This window comes from Dysidea avara, chromosome 1 (genome assembly GCF_963678975.1).
Source record: "Dysidea avara chromosome 1, odDysAvar1.4, whole genome shotgun sequence".
NCBI lineage: Eukaryota > Metazoa > Porifera > Demospongiae > Dictyoceratida > Dysideidae > Dysidea > Dysidea avara.
Window position 1 is genome coordinate 53,060,420 of NC_089272.1, and position 23,247 is coordinate 53,083,666.

At 38.0% G+C, this 23,247-nt stretch overlaps 1 protein-coding gene across 2 annotated transcripts; it reads right to left on the reverse strand.

Annotated features, from left to right (window-relative positions):
• Positions 1 to 5,069: 5,069 nt before the first annotated feature.
• On the reverse strand, positions 5,070 to 23,204 carry LOC136268797 (ras-related C3 botulinum toxin substrate 1-like). Of its 2 annotated transcripts, XM_066064261.1 has the most exons (7): positions 23,046 to 23,204; positions 17,235 to 17,306; positions 6,037 to 6,107; positions 5,909 to 5,955; positions 5,794 to 5,856; positions 5,539 to 5,739; positions 5,070 to 5,274 (listed from the first exon to the last, which is right to left on the reverse strand). In XM_066064261.1, the coding sequence occupies exons 1-7, from the start codon at positions 23,108 to 23,110 to the stop codon at positions 5,179 to 5,181; spliced, it is 615 nt and encodes a 204-aa protein (XP_065920333.1). In that variant the 5' UTR covers positions 23,111 to 23,204; the 3' UTR covers positions 5,070 to 5,178. The 2 variants fall into 2 exon arrangements, with proteins under 2 accessions (XP_065920333.1, XP_065920342.1); XM_066064270.1 differs by lacking the exon at positions 17,235 to 17,306.
• Between the last annotated feature and the right edge of the window lie 43 nt (positions 23,205 to 23,247).

Below are 23,247 nucleotides of genomic sequence, written 5' to 3' on the forward strand. Positions count from 1 at the left end.
CACTTTTATTCAGTAAGAATTATAAATGATTGGAATGGACTCCCATATGACTCAGTTAATGTTCATTCAACCAATTTGTTTAAGACACACCTAGATAGATTTTATTATGATTACCAGTATGATATTGTATAGTTATTTTTGTAGTAGTTTGATTGTATAGATCAGGTTTTTACAGGCTTTGCCTCCTTACCTGTACCCCCAATAATAATAATAATAATAATGTGCAACGTACGTAGTGTTATAGCATATAGGCGCGCATGCACTTTTAATAATCATAGCTAGCCATACTGACCTATACAACTAATACTATAATTATACATGTTGATGGAGGAAATCAAGCCATTCACTGGCATTCAACTATAACTGCTAAACTGTGCTTTGATTTGGTTATGTAGCTATAGCATCAGTTTAATAAAACAGTAGCTACAAGTATATACATGTATATACAATAAAATACTATCTCTAGCTATATAGAGTAAATAATGTGATTGCAGCTATGTATAACTAATCAATGTAGCTACAGCTTTGGCATGCAGTCAGCCATTATCTACCCCCTTGCCGGTTCTATCTGGGGTTCCCCAAGGGAGTATTTTGGGACCCCTACTCTTCATTATTTACATGAATGATTTACCATCTTGTGTTACCATCAGTAAAACTTTACTATTCATTGACGACACCAAGATTTATAATACTGTTTGTAGTCCTGGAGATATTTCACTGTTTCAAAATGATTTAGACTCAGCAACTTTGTGGAGTACGAGATATAATATGTGACCGGATTTGCGAAAAGGTACCTTTTTCACACACAAAATTTGACCCATTTTTTGGACTTAAAAGCTTCATAACTTTTTGATCATGGCATATAATTGTTTGAAAGTTACAATGAATGTAGCCACAGTATCTGGCTACATTGTGATACTAAGAGCAAGTTAATTGGTGTAAGGAGTCAAGTGTTACATCATTTTGTTTGCTAGTATGTCAAATGTGTGGAAAAGGTACCTTTTCGCAAATCCGGTCACATATGTCCTTTAATCCAAAAAAGAGTGTCCACTTATATTAATGCAAAAGTCATCACTAATTACAAAATAGCTGACACAAAGGTTTTAACAAATAGTTCACATAAAAATCTCGGAATTATAATATCATCAGACCTATCTTGGGATTAACACTACAAAAACATAATCCCTAAGACCTACAGAATGCTAGGACTGCTCCATCGCAGCTTTAGCAAACATCAAACAGTGACAGCCAAGAGAACTTTGTATATTTTCTTAGTGAGATCGCAAGTTATATACGGTTCAGTGATTTGGAAACCTAACCATATCAAGCAGGGGTGGATCCAGGGAGGGGGAGGAGGGGGGCTTTGGGGGCTGAAGCCCCCCTTCATATTTAGGCTTTACTTGATCAATATGCGGAGAATTATAATGAAATTTATTCATTTATATTTATTTTTTATTTATTTATTAATGCTTTATACAGCACAAGTAATAAAATAAATTTGGTAAAGGATAACTAGCTATTATTGTTGTGACCTTTTTTTTTTTTTTTTGCTCTTCAACTTTTTCAGCAAAGTGCCCCCCCCTCTTTCCAGACTCTGGATCCGCCCCTGACAAGGACCTGGATCAGTATTGGAGGTGTACAAGATCGAGATACTCTAATAGAGCAGTCAGCTAACTACTCTAATAGAACATTCACTGGAAACATGTAGTTGGTTCTGTTATGAATTTTTTCCAAATCTGCCTACACCTATACATACAATGAAGTGTATTGGTCTGTTTAAAGGGCTTCATTCATCCACTTGTGTAGTTAATATGTATGACAATACTTAATTCAGGTACACAATTTCCATTGAAAATGCTCTCAGATTCTATCCTGTATTGTTCAAATTTCAAAATTTTCCACTTTCAACATTATTATTCTAACATGCACCTATTCAGTGTTGTGCAATTGTGAGAGGGGTGCATCATGTACTTGGTGCACCCCTCTCATCATGTGTTGTGCATCATGGACATGCCCCCAGGCCCCTCTAGTTCCAGTATGCTTTTGCTGGGAAGTGTGCTTTGCACACCTCTACCCAAGAGATAAGTACCTTGAGTTAGCTCCCCCTTTATAAATCCTAGATCCGCCCCTGTCAAGGACATCACACTTATTGAGCAGGTCCAGAGAAGAGCAACAAAGTTTATTTTAAATGACTATAGTTCTGATTATTAGTATAGCTAGCTAGTATAATTATTGTATTAGCTTATATAGTAGCTATATAGCAAGTTAGCTAACTATAGCTATATACATGCAATATGCATGGGTGTCTATTAGCTAGATATAGCAATATATCTACTGAATGGTTGGATCGCGTACTGTTTGCAACTAGCCATAGGACCTTGGAGTTACTGCACGATGGCTATATCTTAGTGGGAAACACAGATCCCTGGTGATATATGTGCGGGGAAACACGAATCCCTAGGGATATGTGTGTGCGGTGAAATATTAAAAAAATCGCTACGGGAAACACATATCACTGACAGCTTTTGGTGGGAAACACGGATCCCTAGTGATATGTGTGCGGGGAAACACGGATCCCTAGGGATATGTGTGCGGGAAACACGTTACCCGGGGAAACATATATCACTGTGACAGCGGATCTAGAAATTTTCACAGGGGTTTCAGATTCCACTTAATTTCAGCCTAGCTGTAAGTCGAAGACCAAAAAAAAGGTCACAACCAGCTGTAGAAAGCCTAAAGTATAAAGTTTTTCGCCAGTAGAGAGTCCTATTATAACACACTATATATAACTCGTTGCGATTTTATCACCCACACGACTCGTCAATAAATTTGGGGCGCGCTATTTTCAGAGGGGTTTCAACTGAAACCATTGCAACCCCCTGTATCCGCCCCTGCTATGTACATCCGGGGAAGCCATTCCATCTCTTACAGATCATCTGATGCTTCCCCGAAACTGGACCTTGTAAGTGGCCCTAGGGACTTGCCCCATTATTGTTGTTTCAGTTATGTCCAGCACACATGCCTTTTGTGCTGGGGGTGGTAGGCGGGAAAAAACTCTAATAGAACAGTTACTCTAATAGAGCATTCACCTAGTTCATGACTTACTCCATTATAGATTGCAAGTTGAGTTCAGCAGCAACCAGCTAATATTTTAGACAGTTCAGCTACAAGCAAGTCACCTTGCAGAGAGTTCAGCTACAAAGAAACCATCCTGTGAAGAGTTCAGCTACAAACAAATCACCCTGTAGAGAGTTCAGCTACAAACAAATCACCCTGCAGAGAGTTCGGCTACAAAGAAACCATCATGTAGGAAGTTCAGCTGCAAACATATCACCCTGTAGAGAGTTTAGCTACGAAAAGATCACCCTGTAGAGAGTACAGCTAGATGAAGTCACCTTGTAGAGAGTTCAGCTACAAAGAAACCATCGTGTAAAGAGTTCAGCTGCAAACAAATCACCCTGTAGAGAGATCAGCTAGAAGAAGTTACCTTGTAGATAGTTCAGCTACAAACAGTGTGTTCAGCTACCTTGTAGATAGTTCTAGCTGACCTTGTAGAAAGACCAGCTAGAAGAAGTCACCTTGTAGAGTGTTCAGTTACAAAGAAACCACCATGTAGAGAGTTCTGTAATAAATACATGTATTATATATTATATATAATTTGTACATTTACTGATAAAATCAGAAATATTTAACATCTGCATCATCTTTCTCCTTCCTGTGGTAAAGAAAAAAGATAGGTTATACAAATACAAAAAGAAGTGAAATCTAATCCAAAACAGCCAAGCTGTAAAAAAAGAATGCGGCCCTGAGAAAGGCTATGGTGAAAAAAGATGTGAAATCCAAGGTGGCGGCCAAGAAATGGCTGTGATGGTAGGTTAATTGTTATAACAATTCAGGTGAATTTGGTGCCAAGACCAAGTGGCACAAAATTCACCTGAATTGTTATAATGATTAAATTTTTACCATTAACCTATCATCACAGCCATTTCTTGGCTGCCACCTTGGATTTCACATCTTTTTTCACCATAGCCTTTCTCAGGGCCGCACTCTTTTTTTACAGCTCGGCTGTTTTGGATTAGATTGTACTATGTGAAAGAAAGCAGCCATACCTTGATGTGTGAACAGCCGGAACAGTAACATGTAAACTAGAAAAATGTGAGGGCATGTTTCCCCAGGAAATTTTTGAAAATTAGACTCTCTGAAACTGAATCTGAGAGTGATTTCATGTAGAATAATACTGTATTGTTTGTATACATGATACGCAGTCACGTTATATATTCTTATGGCAATTTCCCTATAAATTAACACCATACAAAATCACATTTATCACTGTACACTTAAGATTTAACTCTACAAATTTGTGCAGTGTTAAGACCTTATTTTAGGCCCTGAAAGCAAGCTAATTAAACTGTACCTACTGTGAAATTTTAAAATGCCAATTTTACGTGTGTGGTACTATGTACATTATGATGACAGAATTTACAGTTTCTAATCACAATGAAATTATACATATATAATTAATTACTAGTTACCTAGCTTGTCAGGTACTGATATAGACAATGCAGTTAGTGCACTCAAGTTTGACTATATTGTGTATAGTTAAAATTTAATGATTGTGTCAAAATTTTGACACTACACAAATCACATTTCATCACTGCATACTTTAGCTTTAGTACTGCACATTTGTGCAGTGCTAATTTAGGCCCTGGATTTCTATCTTCCATATTCATCATTGTGTCTACTGATAATTGTAAAAAGGGCAAAAGACAAATCCTAAAGCCAGTTTATAGCTGGCATTGGGGTATCTAAAATATCTGAAATCCACACAAAATCAGCTAAGCTGTGAAAAGGTTGCAGCCTCAAAAGCCGGGGCAAAAGAAAAGGTTGTGAAGTAAAAGGTGGCAGCTACGAATGGTTGCCATTATGATAAATTCTACTGATGACTGAATGCTTTATTGACATCATTTTAACCATTTCTTGGTTGCAACCTTTGATTTCACAACTTTTGAAGTCAGGCTTTTCAAGGGTGCACCCTCCTTTAAAGCTTAGCTGTTTCTTTTTTTTCTGTAATTACATCATGAATTGCACAATAACCTTAAATGGTTTTAAATTACAATTGTAAATGATACTGACACACTGTCATTCAAATATAACATCTTTATTTAGATAATGCAGCATCTATAGTAGCCTGCAGCATCTAATGCAGCATCTCTTTGGAACCTTGGTGAAGGTCAATGCTGTTCTGACAGCATCATCAAATACTTTTCCCAAACCCTACAAGAAAGCAAGTGACAAACATATCAACATGCTCAATGTATACGTGCAATAAACATAAAACTCATCAAAAGAGGTTTGGTACATTATTTTCAATACACGCATGTAAAGAATGTATCAATACTGAATAAGTAAATAAATATAATGTTCTATAATAGTTCAGCCACTGGTCAGTGCCACAAATATAGCAACAATCTTCTTACTGCTAAGCACTTAACATCACCAGACCTAAAAAGTTGAAACAGATTTTTCACAATAAAATACCTGCTGTGTAAGAGCTGAGCATTCTAAATATTTGACTGCTCCAATCTCGTTCATCAATTCTAATCCCTGTGAATATGATATGGGTGTCATCTTATTTTGCTTTAGTGTTTCAATAGTTTCCTTGTCATTTTTCAAATCAAGTTTGGTCCCTACCAAGACCACTGGAGTATTAGGACAGTGATGTCTAATTTCTGGATGCCACTGTAGAAAGAAAATGTGAATGACCGTACACTAACATGATCACAGAGCACATACTAGTTCTTTGATGTTCTCAAATGAGTTTGGGTCAACCAGTGAAAAACACATTAAGCACACGTCCTACAAAATGTTGCAATAACATGTATCTATTGAATTACACTGAAGAGCTTACTGTTTGTGGGTAGGAAAGTGGTCGAAGTTTGTCATAATTTTCTTGACCTGCAAGGAGAAAAAACACAATATCAAAGAGTGCAACGAACAAGCAATGCAAAATACATTGCAAGATGATAATTGGAATACCTGCAGCATCAAAAAGTCCAAGGTTGATAGACTTGTCCTCTACTGTTATATTGACACAAAAGTTCTCAGATCTATGGAGAAATAATCTCAAGGATCATTATACAGTGATAACAATAGTAGTGTTGCACCAATATCCACATTAACTGATTATTCCAATAACTGATATTAAGCAACAGAATTAGCCAATACTGATAACCGATCTGATATGCGCTAATAACACTAACACTCATTCTCATCATTATTAAATGACTCATATTAGTGACATAATAGTGATGCAACAATATATCAATATAAATTATTGCGTATTATATCGTTTTAAGACAATATCGCTGTCCAATACAAAGTCAAACCATATTGATATATCTCATATCATGATTATATTGACATATCATGGCTTGTTAGTATAGCTGACAATCAAACTATTGCACATTGTGGTTAAACTGAATTGTATGTAAAGAAAATTAGCTCACTTATTTCTCTTCAAAAAAATATTTAAAAACAACATACTGTAGACCATTGCTGAGACTCCACTTTGTATCATGAAATATATCACTGTATCATGATACAGCAGAGGCAATATATCAATACGTCTACACACTGTATCATTGCAACTCTGACATAATCATTGATATACAGCTCATTCTAGGCTACAATTTAAAGTTAGATGTATATCACAAGTAAAAGTTACTCATGATAAACAGGTTTTAAGTACATTTTACTACTGCTATACAGCTGAGATAAGTGGCTGGTACTACATAGAAATCTAAACCTCAGTTTACTGTTGGGCATGGCCTAAACATCAGAGGTGTAGCCAGGGGGGAGCAGGGGGAGGCATTTGGCCCCCCCCCCCCCCCCCCCCCCACCATCACCGTAGTTTTTTTTTAAACCTCCGTCACAAGCTTACCAGTATTAAACTGACACGCAAATGACAATAAATTATGTGCGCTACTATGCGGTATCACCAGGGGTTGTTAGTGAACGCGTACACACAACATTTAACTCGCTCGCGAATCCACCGATCGAAAATATTAGAGACACACTTTTTTCCCAGGCTAGATGGACTGCCCTTGCCACCACTCCCAGCACTAGGTGTTAAAAGTGCTGGACAGCTGGAAATACCAGCAATCAAACAAGGCCACCAGACTCCAAGCGATCCTCGGAGTAGGTCAGATTATTCTCGACATTCTAGTGTTACAACAATGTTAAATGAACTTGATTGGAAATCATTAGAAAAGTGAAGAGATGACTCAATCTTAGTTATGTTTCACAAATCATTAATCAGCATGTAGATATCCCTTATGATCATATCTTTCATAAAGTCCAAGCACCACCCATAGTAGTAGCAGGAAATACCTACATTTACCCTCAAGAATTGATTCCTACATGCAATCATTCTTCCCTAGAGCAATTAGACTATGGAATCACCTACCTGATCACCTCGTGGAACCTGATAATGTTGATACTTTTAAATCTTTACTATTATAGTTACAAGTTTATTAACGTTTAGTTTGTTAACTAATCATGTACATTATACTCGTGATTGAGGTTTGTGCATTATACAGTAATAATAATAATAAATCAATATTAGTAGATGATGGACGGCCAACTGAAGAGCGATGACCCCTAAAACACACCACTGCAGATCTTAACAATGAAAATCAAAGCCTACATCACAGCCAGAATAAGCATTAGCTGTAATTAATGCTGCGCCTCTCAGCCAACATTGAAGCAAGCTATCTAAAAACTGTTGTAGCAGTGGGCCCCATGCCACCAGTAGCTGCAAACACCAATGGTGAAAAGCAAGCTCTCTCAACCTCTCTAACATGCTCATCATATGCCCGTCTTTTTTCACGTTCATGAAGCTGGTAACATCAGGAGTCAATTGGGAGCAAAAATAAGAGCGAGAAAAAGGGTTGAAAACCCTGACATAGAAAAACGCACGCTGCCTATTTCGACCCCAAAAATCCCTGGCAACAACTAGTCTGACGCGGCCGCCCCTTTGCAAACAGGAGGGTCTGGAGACTCTAGCATAGTGTACTTGTGCGAATGGAATGTAATTAGTGGGAGAGACGTGGTTTTCCGTAATAAGCATGTAGTCTCGCGTGGCTAGACCGCTTTTCTCCCACGGCGCTTATCGATTAGAAATTATAAGCGCCTATTTCGAGAAGGCGCTTATAATTTCTAATCGATAAGCGCCGTGGGAGAAAAAGCGGTCTGGCCACGCGAGACTAATAAGTATGCACAATCATCGTTAGTCATTTCGATATTCATATCCAGTGGAACGCTAAAAAAACTCACCGCTTCTAACTTACAAGCCTACTTAAACGTACTCTTTGTACTTTTTAAATATTCCATCCTTATTCCTTCACGATCAGTTGTTCTATTTGGACAAGACTCGTGACAAGCAAAACAGAAGCCACAGTTTTCCGCCTATCAAGTTAGCCAAAACGGATATCCACGTCACGAAATTAGCAGGCAAGCGATTTGATTGGACACACCAGTTTTCAGTAAGTTCGCACAAGTACACAATGCTAGAGTCCCCAGACCCTTCATATTTGCGAAGGGGCGGCCGCGCCAGACTAGGCAACAACATCTATGGTCTAAGTCCTTGTACGTTAGGTAATCCTAAGGCCGTAGCACATGTTGCTGTCAGACCTTCAGTGCTGGTCACTGTAAAGCGCTAATAATAAATACTTTAGGTTTAAGGAAGAAAATCCATCCCTCCTGGAGGAAGACTGAGTGTGGCCCCGACTAGACATTGGGTGACCTGCAGTTCGAATCCTGGGGTTGGAGGGATTTTTCCTTACTTTGGCCCCTTTTCTGTTACACCTTATTCAGTCAGTAAGTCAAGTCATTAGGTCTAAGTCCTTGTAGGTTAGGTAATCCTAAGGCTGTAGCACATGTTGCTGTCAGACCTTCAGTGCTGGTCACTGTAAAGCGCTAATTATACAACCAAGTAGTAAGAATAATACGAAATGCGGTTAAAATTACGTCATTAATAATGAATGAATAAATAAATAAATAAATTAATAAATAATAAATAATGTTTGAGAAAACTACGAGGCCTAGAGACATGAACTAAGCGGGGATAGATTCGCCTGTGAATGAAGGCACAACCGTATAATAAGTACGCCTGTTCGTGCTGATGACTTTACCGTACGTGTAATTCTATATAACGCCTGGCACCACGCCCTTGTTTAATTACAGATTGCTCGAACGAGAAGATTAGTATTTATTTATTTATTTATTGATTAGCAAACACCCAACAGGGTTTTTACGCTAATGTACAAAGTACGTACACATAAGTGCCTAGTTTAAGTTACAATAACATAAGTGCCTATAATTTAGGTTACAATAATGATTAGTACTAAGTTACAATAAGTGCTAAGTTACAATAGGTGCTAGGTTACAACTAGTGCTAAATTACAGTAAGTGGTAAGTTACAATAAGTGCTAGAATTACAATGAACACTAAATTACAGTGAGGGCTAAGTTACAATAAATACAATAAGTGCTAAGTTACAGTTACAAAGTAGGAGTAGTTGATTGTTTAAATGTTTCAAGATCAATGGTAGATAGATTAGGGATACATAGATCGTTCCAATAGGGAATAGTTCTGGGTAGGAATGAATAGAGATACGTGTTTACTGAAGACTGTATATGATTAAATTTCTGATCATGATGGGCTCTGGTAGCAGTTTGATTTAATGATGGCAGACAGCGATTTGGGACCAATAATAAATGATTAACTATCTTGTACAATAGGATGAGGCGTGCTTGCTTTCTGCGTTCTTGTAAAGATGGCCAATTTAGTTCATTTAACATGTCTGTGATACTGTCACGGTGGTGTCTGTTCCAAGGCTTATTTAAGACGAAACGAGCAGCTCGATGTTGAATCATTTCAAGTTTAGAAATGTCAACGTCCGCAGAGAGGCCAGGCGCCACTTTACTGGTAAGCAACAACATTACATGTATGTGTAACTGTGTATTTTGTATGCAGGATATGCACTCCAGGCGTCATGCAGTGAAGGACCAGCTGATGACCAGTTGGGATACCAGCTGATGCGCTCATAAACAACCAGCTGGAACAGCAAGGTAATGAGTAATGTAATACTTGTACCGATAGTTATATTATAGGTCTACATCTTCATCCTTCATCTGGCTTGCTAGCGGCTGGAAATATTTTCATTATATCGGCACCTTCATCTGGCTTGCTGGCGGCTGGAATTATTTTCCACTCGGCTTAACTACTAGTCTACTGCGAGTCTGTAATAGCTAAACAAGAAGCCGATGCAGTGCTGCATATACAACAATGTGTAACTATCTCCTGTATGTTGTGCATGGCTGTATGCATAATATTATAGACTGTGATCACTGTGCCAATGCCACACCACTGATATACAGGTACATCACCAGTGGCCTCTAGTTACAACAGAGTCTGTTGTGTCATATTGGCTTGATTGGGATCAATTGCTAATTGTGCCTTCACCATATCCCTTATTCTGCATAGCCTCACTTCACTGCTGAGTCATCTTCAGAGACACGTCACACCTACAATATATAGTTACTTTCAATATAGCTAACTTAACTTGGTTTTTTGTGTAGGTTGTGTTTTAGTATTGTGGTTTTCTGATGCCAGTTAAACTCCCTTGCCTGTGTACATATGCATATATATCATTTCCACAGGTACACGCACACTGCTCTGAGTGTTTCCTATGGCACTGTTTATACTTGCCCAATGGGTAGGTTGCAACGTTGGTGTATGTACTTGGTTGTATGTGACGCGGTCCTAGTAATAATAATAATAATAATAATAATAAATAATCAAGACGGGCACCATCTTCACTATTGGCAGTAGCGAATTGCAATGGCTCACCATCAAGAGGCTGGAGAGCAGGCTCAACACCAACATCACTGCACACTTCACTCAACAGACTTGCAGTTAAATCTCTGACTTCATTGTGGTGGGGACACACTTCTATATTTAGCCTAGATTACTCACGTGATAGAGCATTTTCGAATCTAAAGAGTGACCCGCTCTAAGGACCTCGCCGCGGCAGGAGTCACAACTCACAAGTGACAAAGGAGACCAGATGGCGCTACGAACCTACTGCCTACGAGGTGATAAGGTGTTAAATGTATCAAGTTTATTTTCTCAAGTTGATCACACTAGATCTTTGTACGGAAGTGCTATTTTTAGTTTACTTTATCAGTCAGTCAGGCGGATCAGTCACAAGCTTACAAGTTCTGCCAGCAAGGAAGACAGGTGGGATTTCATGCAATACATGGCATTTGAATTTCGCCAAATGAAATGAGTGAACGTGTCATCCTGTCAGCAGTGTCCTAGGACTGCAGTACAAGCTGTGGCTAACGTAAAGGAACTTCAGTGTATTAGCACTAAAATATTAACAATATAGCTCTACCGGACTGTGGATGAATTTGTTGGAGTACAGTTGTGGCATGTACGATGATGCTCGACGAATATAGAGCCAAGTATCGATTAACGGACAATACGATGTTCGAACAACTGCCACTCACTTCCTAGAAATCCTGCAGCTTAGGTTGTTGCACCAAAAGATAGGCTACAGTAAGCAGTGATTATCCTCCAATAATCAGATATGAAAGTTGTAGGCAATAGTATGCTCGCTCCGATGAATTCTACGTTCGGACAAAACTATCAGTTTTCGGACTTTGATTTTTACTACCAGTAAACAATGTCCAATTTATTTCAAATTTTTAAACAATATACCTGTCTTTATTACCTGTTAATGGCCAAAAAGTGGTTTCGTTTTCTTCAGCACAAAGGGAGTAGCAGCCTCACATTTTTTAGCGGTAAACTCGGACGCATTTTATTTTTTAATTTAGCCATGCCCACCAGTGAAATTAATGCTTTTGCATCAATTACACCAGTGCTAAAGCACAGAAGCTGGTAAATAAATATATTTCAAGAATAGAAGTGTGCTTTTAAAATTTATATTCAGGATATTTCTTTTAGTACGCTGCATTTTAGCTCCTAAATGAAGGAGATTAATAAATAAACCAGTGTCCATTTGGTTCTACTTGGGGTACTTTGAGATAATGAGTTACTCTCTAGAATTCCTATGGATATGGTTACATGAAAATAACAAGGAGAAAACATCCTGACCACCTGGTAGACTCCTGTAAGTGTTCGAGTGTAAATCAGATGGCTGAAGGTTCGAGGCTACCTAGGTCCAGTCATGGATTTTTTCTTCTTTCTCCAACTTTTCAAACACACCTTAAGTAGCTAAAGTCTTTGAGCAGGCTGTAGGACCAGGTGTCCTACAGACCTTCAGCACTTGTGCTGTAAAGCATTAATAAATAAAAGATGTACGCAAGGTGGGAAAATGAAGTTACACGAAATTGCCTCCTAACCACCCAAAAATGTTAGCCTCGGTGCCCAATCACTACAACCGTCCTGGGAATTGAAAGACATTTCTTTCTCTACCTTATATGGATGCCCCAAAATGCACCTAAATGTCACTTTATTCGCCCATATAAGGTAGAGAAAGAAACGCCTTTCAATTTTCAGGACAGTTTTTGTGATTGGGCACCAAGACTAACATTTGTGGGTGGTTAGTAGGTAATTTCTCGTAACTTCGTTTTTTCACCTTGTGTGCATCTCCTTCATTTAGGAGCCAAAATGCAGCATGCTAACGGAAATATCCTGAATATAACCTTAAAAGCACACTTCTACTCTTGAAAGATATTTATTTACCTGCTTCTGTGCTTTAGCACTGGTGCAATTGTTGCAAAAGCATTAACTTTACTGGTGGGCATGGCTAAATTAAGAATAAAATTCTTCCGAATTTACCACTAAAAATTGTGAGGCTGCTACTCCCTCTATGCTAAAGATTGTGAAACTATTTTTTGGCCATTACTAGCTAATGAATACGGGTATTTTGTATACAAATTTGAAATAAATTGGACATTGTTTACTGGTAGTAAAAATCAAAGTCCGAAAACTGGTAGTTTTGTCCGAGCGCAGAATTTATCGGACTGAGCAAACTATTGCTTGCAATTCTCAAGCTATTAATCATGCATAGCTGATTAATGGAGGATAATAACTGCTTAGTGTAGCCTACCTTTTGCTACAATAACCTAAGCTGCAGGATATCTAGGAAGTGAGTGGCAGCTGTTCGAACATCGTATTGTCCGTTAATCGATAGTTGACTCTACCTCCATTGAACCATTGATAAGTGATAGTTACGTAGCTAGTTGTGTAAGCTGTAATACAACACCGTATGTTGGCTAACCCACCATTGGTTCATTAGCCCTTTTTGCAATCGTGAATGATTTTGAGGGTTTCGTGGGGGCATGCCTGCCCCTCCATCCCTTTTGGCTAGCTACGCCCCTGTAAACCATCAACACATAACTTGATTAAAATACCAAATAACTTATGTCTAGCCTCCCCCACATCATTATACTACACAGCACAGTGGGGATTAATTCTTTTTTTTAATTTTATTATTAATTACTAGGCAGGCAGCACAGCTGGTTTGCCTAGGATGTAAATCACAGAACACGTTACAATCAATAAGTTAAAGTATGTATGCTACAATGTGTATGTTACAGTTACTAATAATAAACAGTGTATGTGTTGATTACAATTACTATTCATAAATAATAAGATACAGCATACAGTACATACATATAATTGCTAGTTATAATCAATCAGTGAGTTATAGTGCATATATTACAATAAAAAAGAAAAAAAAGTTACGATAATATAATTATACAATTAATAACTTACGTAGTTGATTAGTAAAATTATCTAGAGTAGCAGCTTCGATAGCAGAAATGGGTAGTAAGTTCCAATCACGAAAGGATTTTAGAAAGTAACTATTATGATAATAATTAGTTCTAGCAGTAGGTATATTGAAGTGAAAATAATGTTGAAATCTAGTGAAGGGTGTGGTGGTAGTGGCTGTAATATAGGTAGGTATTTCTAGTGAAACTGAATTGTGTAGTCCTTGGTATAAGATAGAGAGCCTTGAAATTTGTTTTCTAATGTTCAATGTGGGCCATTGCAACTCTGAAAGCATGCTGGTCACACTGTTTTCCCAGTTGTAGTTAGATTTTACCCATCTGGCAGCAATTCTCTGCACCCTCTCAATGGCTTGGATATCTTTAGATAAGTGAGGATCCCAGACTGAGGATGCATACTCTAGTTTTGGTCGAATTAGTCCCAGGTAGGCAGCTGATTTAACTGATTCATCACAATTGTTTAAGTTACGTCTCACAAAGTTTAGTGACTTTATTGCATTACTAGTGATGTTGCTAATGTGTGGAGAGAATGACATTGATGAGTGGAATAGGACTCCGAGATATAGATGCTGATTTGTACGAGTAAGTGCTTCATTGTCTATGTAATACTGGAACTCAGGTGGTGAGGTAGATCTAGAACAGGTGAGTATAGCACATTTGTTGGTATTTAGGCTCATCTGCCATCGCTTAGTCCATTGGATGATGTAGTTTAAGTCCTGTTGTAAAAGATGATGATCCTGTTCTGAGTGAATGACACGGTATAGTACACAGTCATCTGCAAATAGTCTGACACTGGATGTGATGTTAGTAGTAATGTCATTGATGTATAATAAAAACATTAGTGGGCCTAAGACTGTACCCTGTGGAACTCCTGAATCAACATGAATAGATGTTGAACTGTGACCCTTGATGACTACCCTTTGCGTTCTCTTTGTTAGCCAGCTGAATATCCAATTATAGATGTTACCTTGAATTCCATAATGGTGTAGTTTCTTCATTAAGCGTTGGTGTGGTACAGTATCAAATGCTTTACGGAAATCGATGAACACTAGGTCAACTGCATGGTGATGATCCAGTGATAGCTGGATTTCTTCTACAATATTAAGTAATTGGGTCTCGCAAGAGTGATTGGGTCTGAAGCCGTACTGTTTATCACAAAGTATTTGGTAAGCAGTCAAGTGATCCATTATGCTGTGGTAGAGGATGTGTTCTAACAGTTTACTACATATGGAAGTTAAGGAGATAGGTCGATAGTTACTGGGATTGGCTCTATCTCCCTTTTTGAATGTTGGTGTGACATTGGCTGTAAGCCAATCTTCTGGTAGGTTGCCAGAGTTCAAGGACTGAGTGAATATTACTGTCAAGATTGGAGCTATTTCATCACAACAGTGCTTGAGAATGCGAGCTGGCATGTTATCAGGGCCACACGATTTGGAGGAGTCCAGGGTAGAAAGTAACTTTTTAACTCCATCAACTGAGATTGGTATATTGAGCAATGGTGTTATGGGAAGTTCAGGGCTTTCAGGAATATAAGATAGGTCTTCTTTAGTTAAAAACAGATTGAAATTGTTTGTTGAGAATCTCAGCCTGGTCTTTAGAATGGTACACAAGTGAATCCTTCACTTTAAGAGGTGCAATTCCATGAGTATCTTTACGAATGGTTTTGACATACCTCCAGAATTTCTTATAATTAACACCACCATTATTAGAGAACATCTTGTTTTGATACTTGCTATGAGCTTCACGGATAAGGTTATGCTGCTCTTTATGCTGCGATAGTTATGCCATGCTTCGTCTGTTTGTAAACGTCTTGCCTTATTGTATAATTTTTTACGTTGTTTCATATGTTTCTTGATGTTACTAGTTATCCATGGTAATTCTTTATTAGGTTTAGACATTGTTTGTGGTATATTAGTAGTTATTGCATTATTAATGGCCTGCTTGAATTTGTCCCAGTTTTCTTGAACACTATTAGAGTAGGGGTCAGAGGAAAGAAATTCAGCCTGAAAGGTTGAAATATCAGATCTGAGTTGAGTCATGTTACCCCTGTCATAAAGAAATATTGGGTGCACAATATCGTCAGATTCTTGTTTGTTGTTTAGCATTAGTTCACAGTACACAGCTTCATGATCTGAGATACCAGGAATGATCTCCAAATTAGTGACTGATTCAGGGTGTGATAAAAAGATTAGATCAAGGATGTTTTCTCCACGGGTAGGTTCAGTAACTAGTTGATCTAACCCAAACTCGTTTACGGATTCTAACAGTAACTGGTTTACATCAGTACCATAAGTCGGATTAGGGCTGACTTGGCCTGTACCATCTATCCAAGAGATACTAGGAAGATTGAAATCTCCTGCTAATAGTATTTGCGGTGTTTGAGATGATTCATTATGGGACATGTTTGAAAGAAAGTTATTTAACATGGTAATAGGTGTGACATTGTTATTAGGAGGTCTATAAAATGAACACAGACACAAAGGTTTGCTATTTAGGATTTGGAGTTTCGCCCAGATCATTTCTGCTTCATTAGATGGATTTGAAAGTTCTGAGATAATAATACTGTCTCTAAAACCTATAAATACGCCACCACCACCCAATGAACGGTCTTTTCTGATAATTTTGTAAGAGCTAAGTAAGATTTCGGATGATAAAAATGTTGAATCGATATGAGATTCATTTCCAAGGACGATATCAATGTTGTAGTGTAAAAGTAGTGTAGATAACTCATTTCCTTTATTTTGGCTTCTAATACTTCGACAATTGATGATTAAAAATTTGAGGGTATGATTACTTTGATTTTTGCATTGTACTAGTGGGTCTAGTCAATTGCTTGATGATTCCATTTGATCATCTGGCAATACAGCTTGAGACAGAACAAGATTACGGTTTTTGACTTCACCATGGAGCTTGTTGTTAACAAAGATCCTATTACCGCGAATTTTAATTACTTTACGATTGATGTCTTTTTGGATTAGACTCCATCTTTCCTTGAGGAGAAGAGATTCAATTTGTCGTTCCTCTGGATTCATATCTGGTTTAATGCGTATGCCACTGGGAAGTGTGCTTGTTTGGGATAATAGAATAGATACATCAATGGCTCTATTGAACTTAATCAGAATTGGTCGGGGACGTCTAGATTGTTCTTGGTACTTGCCAAGCCTATGAAGGTCGCGGATGGATAAGGGACTTACGTTTGCATTAACTTTAGTGATGGTTTCGATAACACTACTAAGGTCACGACCTGAACGTTCATTTCTGGGAGCACCCTTTTCACATTTGTCAATTCCATACATAACAATTAACATCAGCTTTGATTTATTCAAAACTGATTAATCAGCTAGTAACCAATATCAGCCTGATACCAATATTGAACCAATTATCCGTGCAACACTAAACAATATTATCACTTACATTGTAGGAATATACTCCTCAGGAAATTCATTCGTAGCATATCTGATGACTAAACAAGTTTTACCAACAGCTCTGTAAAATAATGCACAACACAGATGTCACTGTATTGCTACTATCACCAATATACATTCATGATTAGGCTTGCACCAATTACGCCTGCATAATTTTTAGCTTAATAGGCTAGCAAAACTTCAAGCAGCATGCCAGCATAATAAGACGGTTATCAAGAAGTTTAATTAAAATGCGCAATGCATGTGCCAAAAATACTGTATAACATGAACACACTGCACATTATTACTGCATTTCATATCAAAAACCTTGCAGTGTTATTATTTTTACTGTTCTTGACTGAGATAATTCACACTTTATGGAAATAAGATCGAGATACTCTAATAGAGCAGTCACTCTAATATAGCAGTCAGGAAATGCAGATATACTCTAATAAAACAGTCAGCTTTCGAGTATAATCTTGATTTTGAGAGTATAATTATGAGCATAATGGGCTGGATTTTTGAGCACTGCTTAAGGATGCTCTGTACAGTTCGCTTATATGGCTTCCCATACAATTTAATTTGTTCTATAACTTACAAATGATTTTAGCAAATGTTCTGTACTTTTTACTGGATATAAGCTAACACTAGTACACAGTTTAGTACAAACCCAACTGCTAAATTCGCTTTAGAATGTGAGTTACAGTTTTTCCCTTTATACTAGAACTAGTCCTACGGTTTACGCACAAGAGCCTTGATACTTTTATGATACACTATGCTAAACAGCACAAACCATTGTGCTTTTTTATTTTTGTCTTTTAGCTTCTCAATCATCACATATTTATCTTTTGGGTTGACACTCCCAGAAATCCTTTTCTTTACTTCCATGTTATTCATCATCTGAACTTGCTATTTCAAAATGGCAAAAACTCTTCTTTGGCAAAATTACTAAAGTAGCTTATGTGAACATTTCATGTCCATTGGATTAAAAATGACGGAGTAGTTCTAATTTAAGTGAGAGGGTGTAGAATAGCAAGATGCATGCGCTTGTTGCTATGGGATACCTAATTTACAGGTACTAAAATGTGTCAACATGTCACAGACTAATTAAGTGATCATAATATTTCTTTTAGTGCAAAACAGACTATGTCTTGGCAGTGGCGTAGCTACACCCGGGCATACTCGGGCATTTGCCAGGACATCACTTCACTTTGCCCGAGCATCAGAAAATGATTGGGTCACGCAGCCACTCAAAATATCGCGTTTAGCACATAAATCCTCCCCCATGCCGTTACCATTAATTCTACGTCATTTGCCAGCAGCTTCTGCCTGCCATCGACACTTGCACCCTCTCTAAAAAAGGGGTGTGCCGCGATATGAAACAAATTAGCTCTGCGCGTTAAGTTAAACTCTGAAAATGGCGCCATGTGTTCTCCATGTGACGTGTGAGTGTTCAAAGTTGGCTGTTGATGGTGCGAGGTCTGTGATAATGCTCTAAACAGAGTCTTCTAATAGCGACTGAATTTATTTAGATGCAACGTGTGACACAAGGGGAACAGTGTGGCGCGAGGTGTGGAGTCAGTGTTGTATAATTTAGGAGTGGAGTGTGATATGTGATGTGATGTGAGCTATTAAACACAATTGTATTAGTCGCAGTGGTAGGAGATCACCAGGATTTTTGCCAGTTTTGCTGCCAGTTTGCTGCCATTTTTGTATACCTGAGTTCACCGAAGCAGAGCCAGTCAGTGAAGTGTCATGTTTAGTGAGTCACATCTTCAGTGGAGGACTTATCAGACAAGATCTCTTAAGTGTGTTGTGGCGCTGCACGTGATTACTACTACATATACATCCCACAATCGATTAGGTAGCAATTATGCAGTAGCGATTTAGCTAGATAGGCTGTATAAATGCTTATGTTCATGCACCATACAGATAGAGTTAGCGGCTATACAGAATAGCTAGCCATGCTTTGCACTAAAAACAAATTTTTATATGAGTGTACGTATGAACATCCCACAGGTTGCTCACTTAGTTGCTAGCAAGGTTAGGGGTTTGTCCGAGCATCATAATTGGTCTAGATACGCCCCTTTGTCTTGGGAAGCCTTGTACGAACTGTACAGAGCACCCTTAAAAGCATAATAGGCTATTTTCAAGCATAATTGGCTTAAGCCTATTCATGACTATAGTATAAATATGATAAGCTGAGACCTCAAAAACATTAATATAAAATAACTCATACATGTTTGGAATTGCACAAGCCCTTGAAATTTGGTTCACTTGTAGTACTGCTTGACCCACTAAAAATAACTATTTTAAAATCTTTTCATTCAAATGTTTCACCTATGGGAATGCATAGTCTGTTATCTTTCCAAAATAGTAATGGATCCAAACCACACATATCTGCACTTTACAACTTTACTGACACCACCAATCATCTGAAATGTATGTCATTTCTCTTGAGAAAAATAACTGCTTTTCTTTTTTAGCTATTTTCTCAGCACTCATGCAGCTTGTGAAGCTGTTTTCCCATCATGTCTACCTAACTTGGAAGGAATTTACTTTGTTATAACACACTAGTGCAAATAAATACAGGCGCTATATTATATGACTGAATTTTGGAAAATCACTAGCTCTTATGAGCGCATTCAACACATTAAATATTTCATTCCACTACCCAATTAAGTGTAGAATAAACCATAGATACCTTGAGTTTCTTTCTTAGAAATAGTTTTAAAGTGTTTTCTGCTATTAACAGCACCATGCTAGCTTCAAAATTCTAATTGTTTCAGGCATGACCATAAGGGTGATTTTCCAAAATTTGCTCACATATAGCCATGAACAAACAAACACAAAATTATAGAGCAATTATCAGTATAACCATTGGTTAGCTATTACATAGATCCTTTGGCATTGGTATCAGATTGGTAGGTATTTTTCTGTAGTGGGAGAGCACTGCATTGTCTTATACAATGATCATTGTATCTGTAGATAACAAAGTAGTCTCGCGTGCCAGACGGTTTGTGTGGGGGCGGCAAATAAACCACTGTTGCACACATTCCGGGACCACTGCCAGAATGTTGGCAGAGCCAATCAGATCGCTTCGCGGACTCTGTGACGAAACAAACACTAATAATTCAAATTCTTAGTGTAATAAAGAACTGAATCTTGGCTACACAGATTACTTTTTCGAAAGTTTAACAACGCCATGGGTTTAGGATCTTTGTTTCTCTAGTACAGGGCTCTTAAAAGCGTTGGTATAAGAACGATTATGGTTCACTACGGATTTGTGAAACGGCGGAATTGTAGAGGAAGACGTTCAGCAATGTTTCGAATACGTCACCAGGACAATACCAGTACAATTATCATCTTAGTCTGCTCACAGAAGTGATTGGAACGATTATTACATCATCCTTGGCGCAAAACAATACCGTGATGTAATCTAATTGCATTCCAATGAGTTCACGGAAAGTGTGCAACAGTGACCAGACGGTTTATTTGCCGCCCCCACACAAACTGTCTGGCTCGCGAGACTAATAATAAAGCAACAATGATTTGTGTAGAAAGCCTCAAAGCCAGTTTATGGTTGGCTTTAACATACCAAGCTGTATAAAAGGGTACGGCCTTAAAATAGCATGAGTGGAAAAAGTTGTGAAATCAAATATGGCTGCCATGAAATGGCTGCAATGATGTTAATACAGATGATAAATACAACGGCTTTCTACTCTTTATACAGCCTGCCTTGGATTCTTATAATATAGGTTATCAACTGCTTCAAGTGCCACAGTTAGATATGTCAGCATTGTAGTGGATCCCGGGTAGTCTTGTCAACCTTAAACTGTGACTACAGACAGTCAGACACTTACATTCAAATCTAGTCACCAGACCCTTGCTCATGAAAAAGGTTTGGCTACACCAGACTAATATGTAATTATGTACCCACATTTCTAACTACTGCTAGATATGCATGTAAGATGACCAGTTTTTGGACTTTGACCATCATTACTTTATTCTTTGTTTCCTGTCACTGACCACATCAATTTATAGGTAGCCACACCAACTTTTAGTTATTTAATTATAGATCACATGAAGACTTCGAAAATACACGAAAATCAGTGTGTTATTACACCATTTTACTTATTTTGGGGGGCATGTCCCTTTCAATATTAATGTATACACATTTATGATTAACCAAATAAATTCAATCATAGATTATAATCTGTGATTCAATATGGTATTATTTCTCCATTTCCTATTTCTCCATTCCTGGTTTTACCAATACCCATGAAAAACGACAATCTAGTTGAGCCCATAGATCTGATACATATCGTATGTCAAAGTGTGCAATAGACCACTTTACCAGAAGCCATGGAATGTTAATTGGATAATAAATTAGCTATTGCATAATCACTGGAGTACTATGGCGGATGGATTGCCTCCTTGAAAAATGCTATTATTTGGCCTATGCTTTGCCACAAGTGTATGAAACTAGTTTCATTAATGCAGTTATGATCTAGGGATAACTGACAAGGTCAATCAGAGCCTTGCTCATAACTCAGTAATCTACAAGGTATATTCATCGTGTGATGGTTGATTGCAAGTTATGTTTTGTTACATAAATTTTTGGAAACGTGACTATCGTACCACGGTCGAACGACTACCTATCTGTATGGGGCTCGCTCAGGCTCACCCAATTACTACTAACACTCATATTAGCATTGCCACAGACCACGCAGGATAGCAGTTTAATCCAAAATCAATTATAACAGTAAGTTACAGACCCAAGCAAAGTATCTAGCAACAGGGCAAAATATCCAGTAACAGAATGGGAATATAGCATTATTTGACCTTTACTGCACTGTCATTAAGGATTGATTATGGCTTGTAGGACTGGATACTGATACATTAGGATCTTTTCAGCAAGTGTTTGTGTGACTAACAGGCTTATTCTTCACCACAACATGTACTATGTTCTTGAAGCCATATCTTTGCCTATGAACGTGCTATTTTCACCTGTCTGTGCCAAGGCCACTTCAACTAAATCTTTTGTTTCTCGGGCGAAATTCAGCCAAATAAAAGTCGGTAGGTCGGTAAAATAAAAATAAAAATAGGCTATTTTGCTAGCTGAAGAGTGATATTGCGAGTCAAACGGTGGCTAAGCTACATTACGGTTGCTGTATCACTTGTGAGTAGGCAGCTATATGTTGAGATATTTACTTTTTGAGAGCTTAAAGATAAATTTGCAACTCCTTCGTGGTGTTATCACTCTTTGCAAGGTGATCACGTGATTAACATAATTATTTTATGCTGAAAAATACAGGGTCGGTCGGGCCCGAGAAACAAAAGATTTAGTTGAAGTGGCCCAATTGGTAGTTATAGGTGGTAAAGCCTATGTCCAAGTTTCATTTCAATCCAAGGAACTGTAAGTCTGTGTCTCTGTGAGACACTTTGAAAAACATACAAATTTGTATGTGAGCCAATGTGTGGTTTAGAAAATATGTACTCCAGACTGACATTGCCAAACCTTACGTGGTGCACGAGATGGTTTCCCTAGATTGAAGGAGCTTCGACTTCGTCAAATGTCATATGGTTATGGACGAAGTCGAGCTTATTAAAGTAACAACGAAGGTAAGAGCACACCATTGCCGAACTCGGCCAGTGTGACAAAACCGTTGGTTAATCATCTCGTTAATAACACGGTAGCTAACTACAACGAACACTGATGAGTTAACACTCACAAAGGTTTCAGTGCCATCGAACACTGCCATTCAGTATCGAAAACAAAACTTGATGTAGTGACAGATTTCCTGCCATTCATACTCACCCATCGCCAACTACGACTAGCTTGATATTAATCCCATCCGGATCCTCCCTATTCCTCCCCTGCATTGTTACAATTCGCTTCACTGACGCTTCTCTCTACCGCTAGCAAGGATCTCTAAATTTCGAACTTTTATTGTAAAAATACATCAAATCCACGCATTATTTTATAGGCAGTTGCTATTCGCACGGTCACGTCTGAATAG

Coding starts and splice junctions, on each gene's coding strand:
- LOC136268797 (XM_066064261.1), bottom strand. CDS start 23,110: ATGCAGGGGAGGAATAGGGAGGATCCGGATGGGATTAATATCAAGCTA. Junction 5,956..6,036: donor TGGACTTTTTGATGCTGCAG/GTATTCCAATTA, acceptor TTCTCCTTGCAG/GTCAAGAAAATTATGACAAA. Junction 5,740..5,793: donor TTGAGAACATCAAAGAACTA/GTATGTGCTCTG, acceptor TTCTTTCTACAG/TGGCATCCAGAAATTAGACA.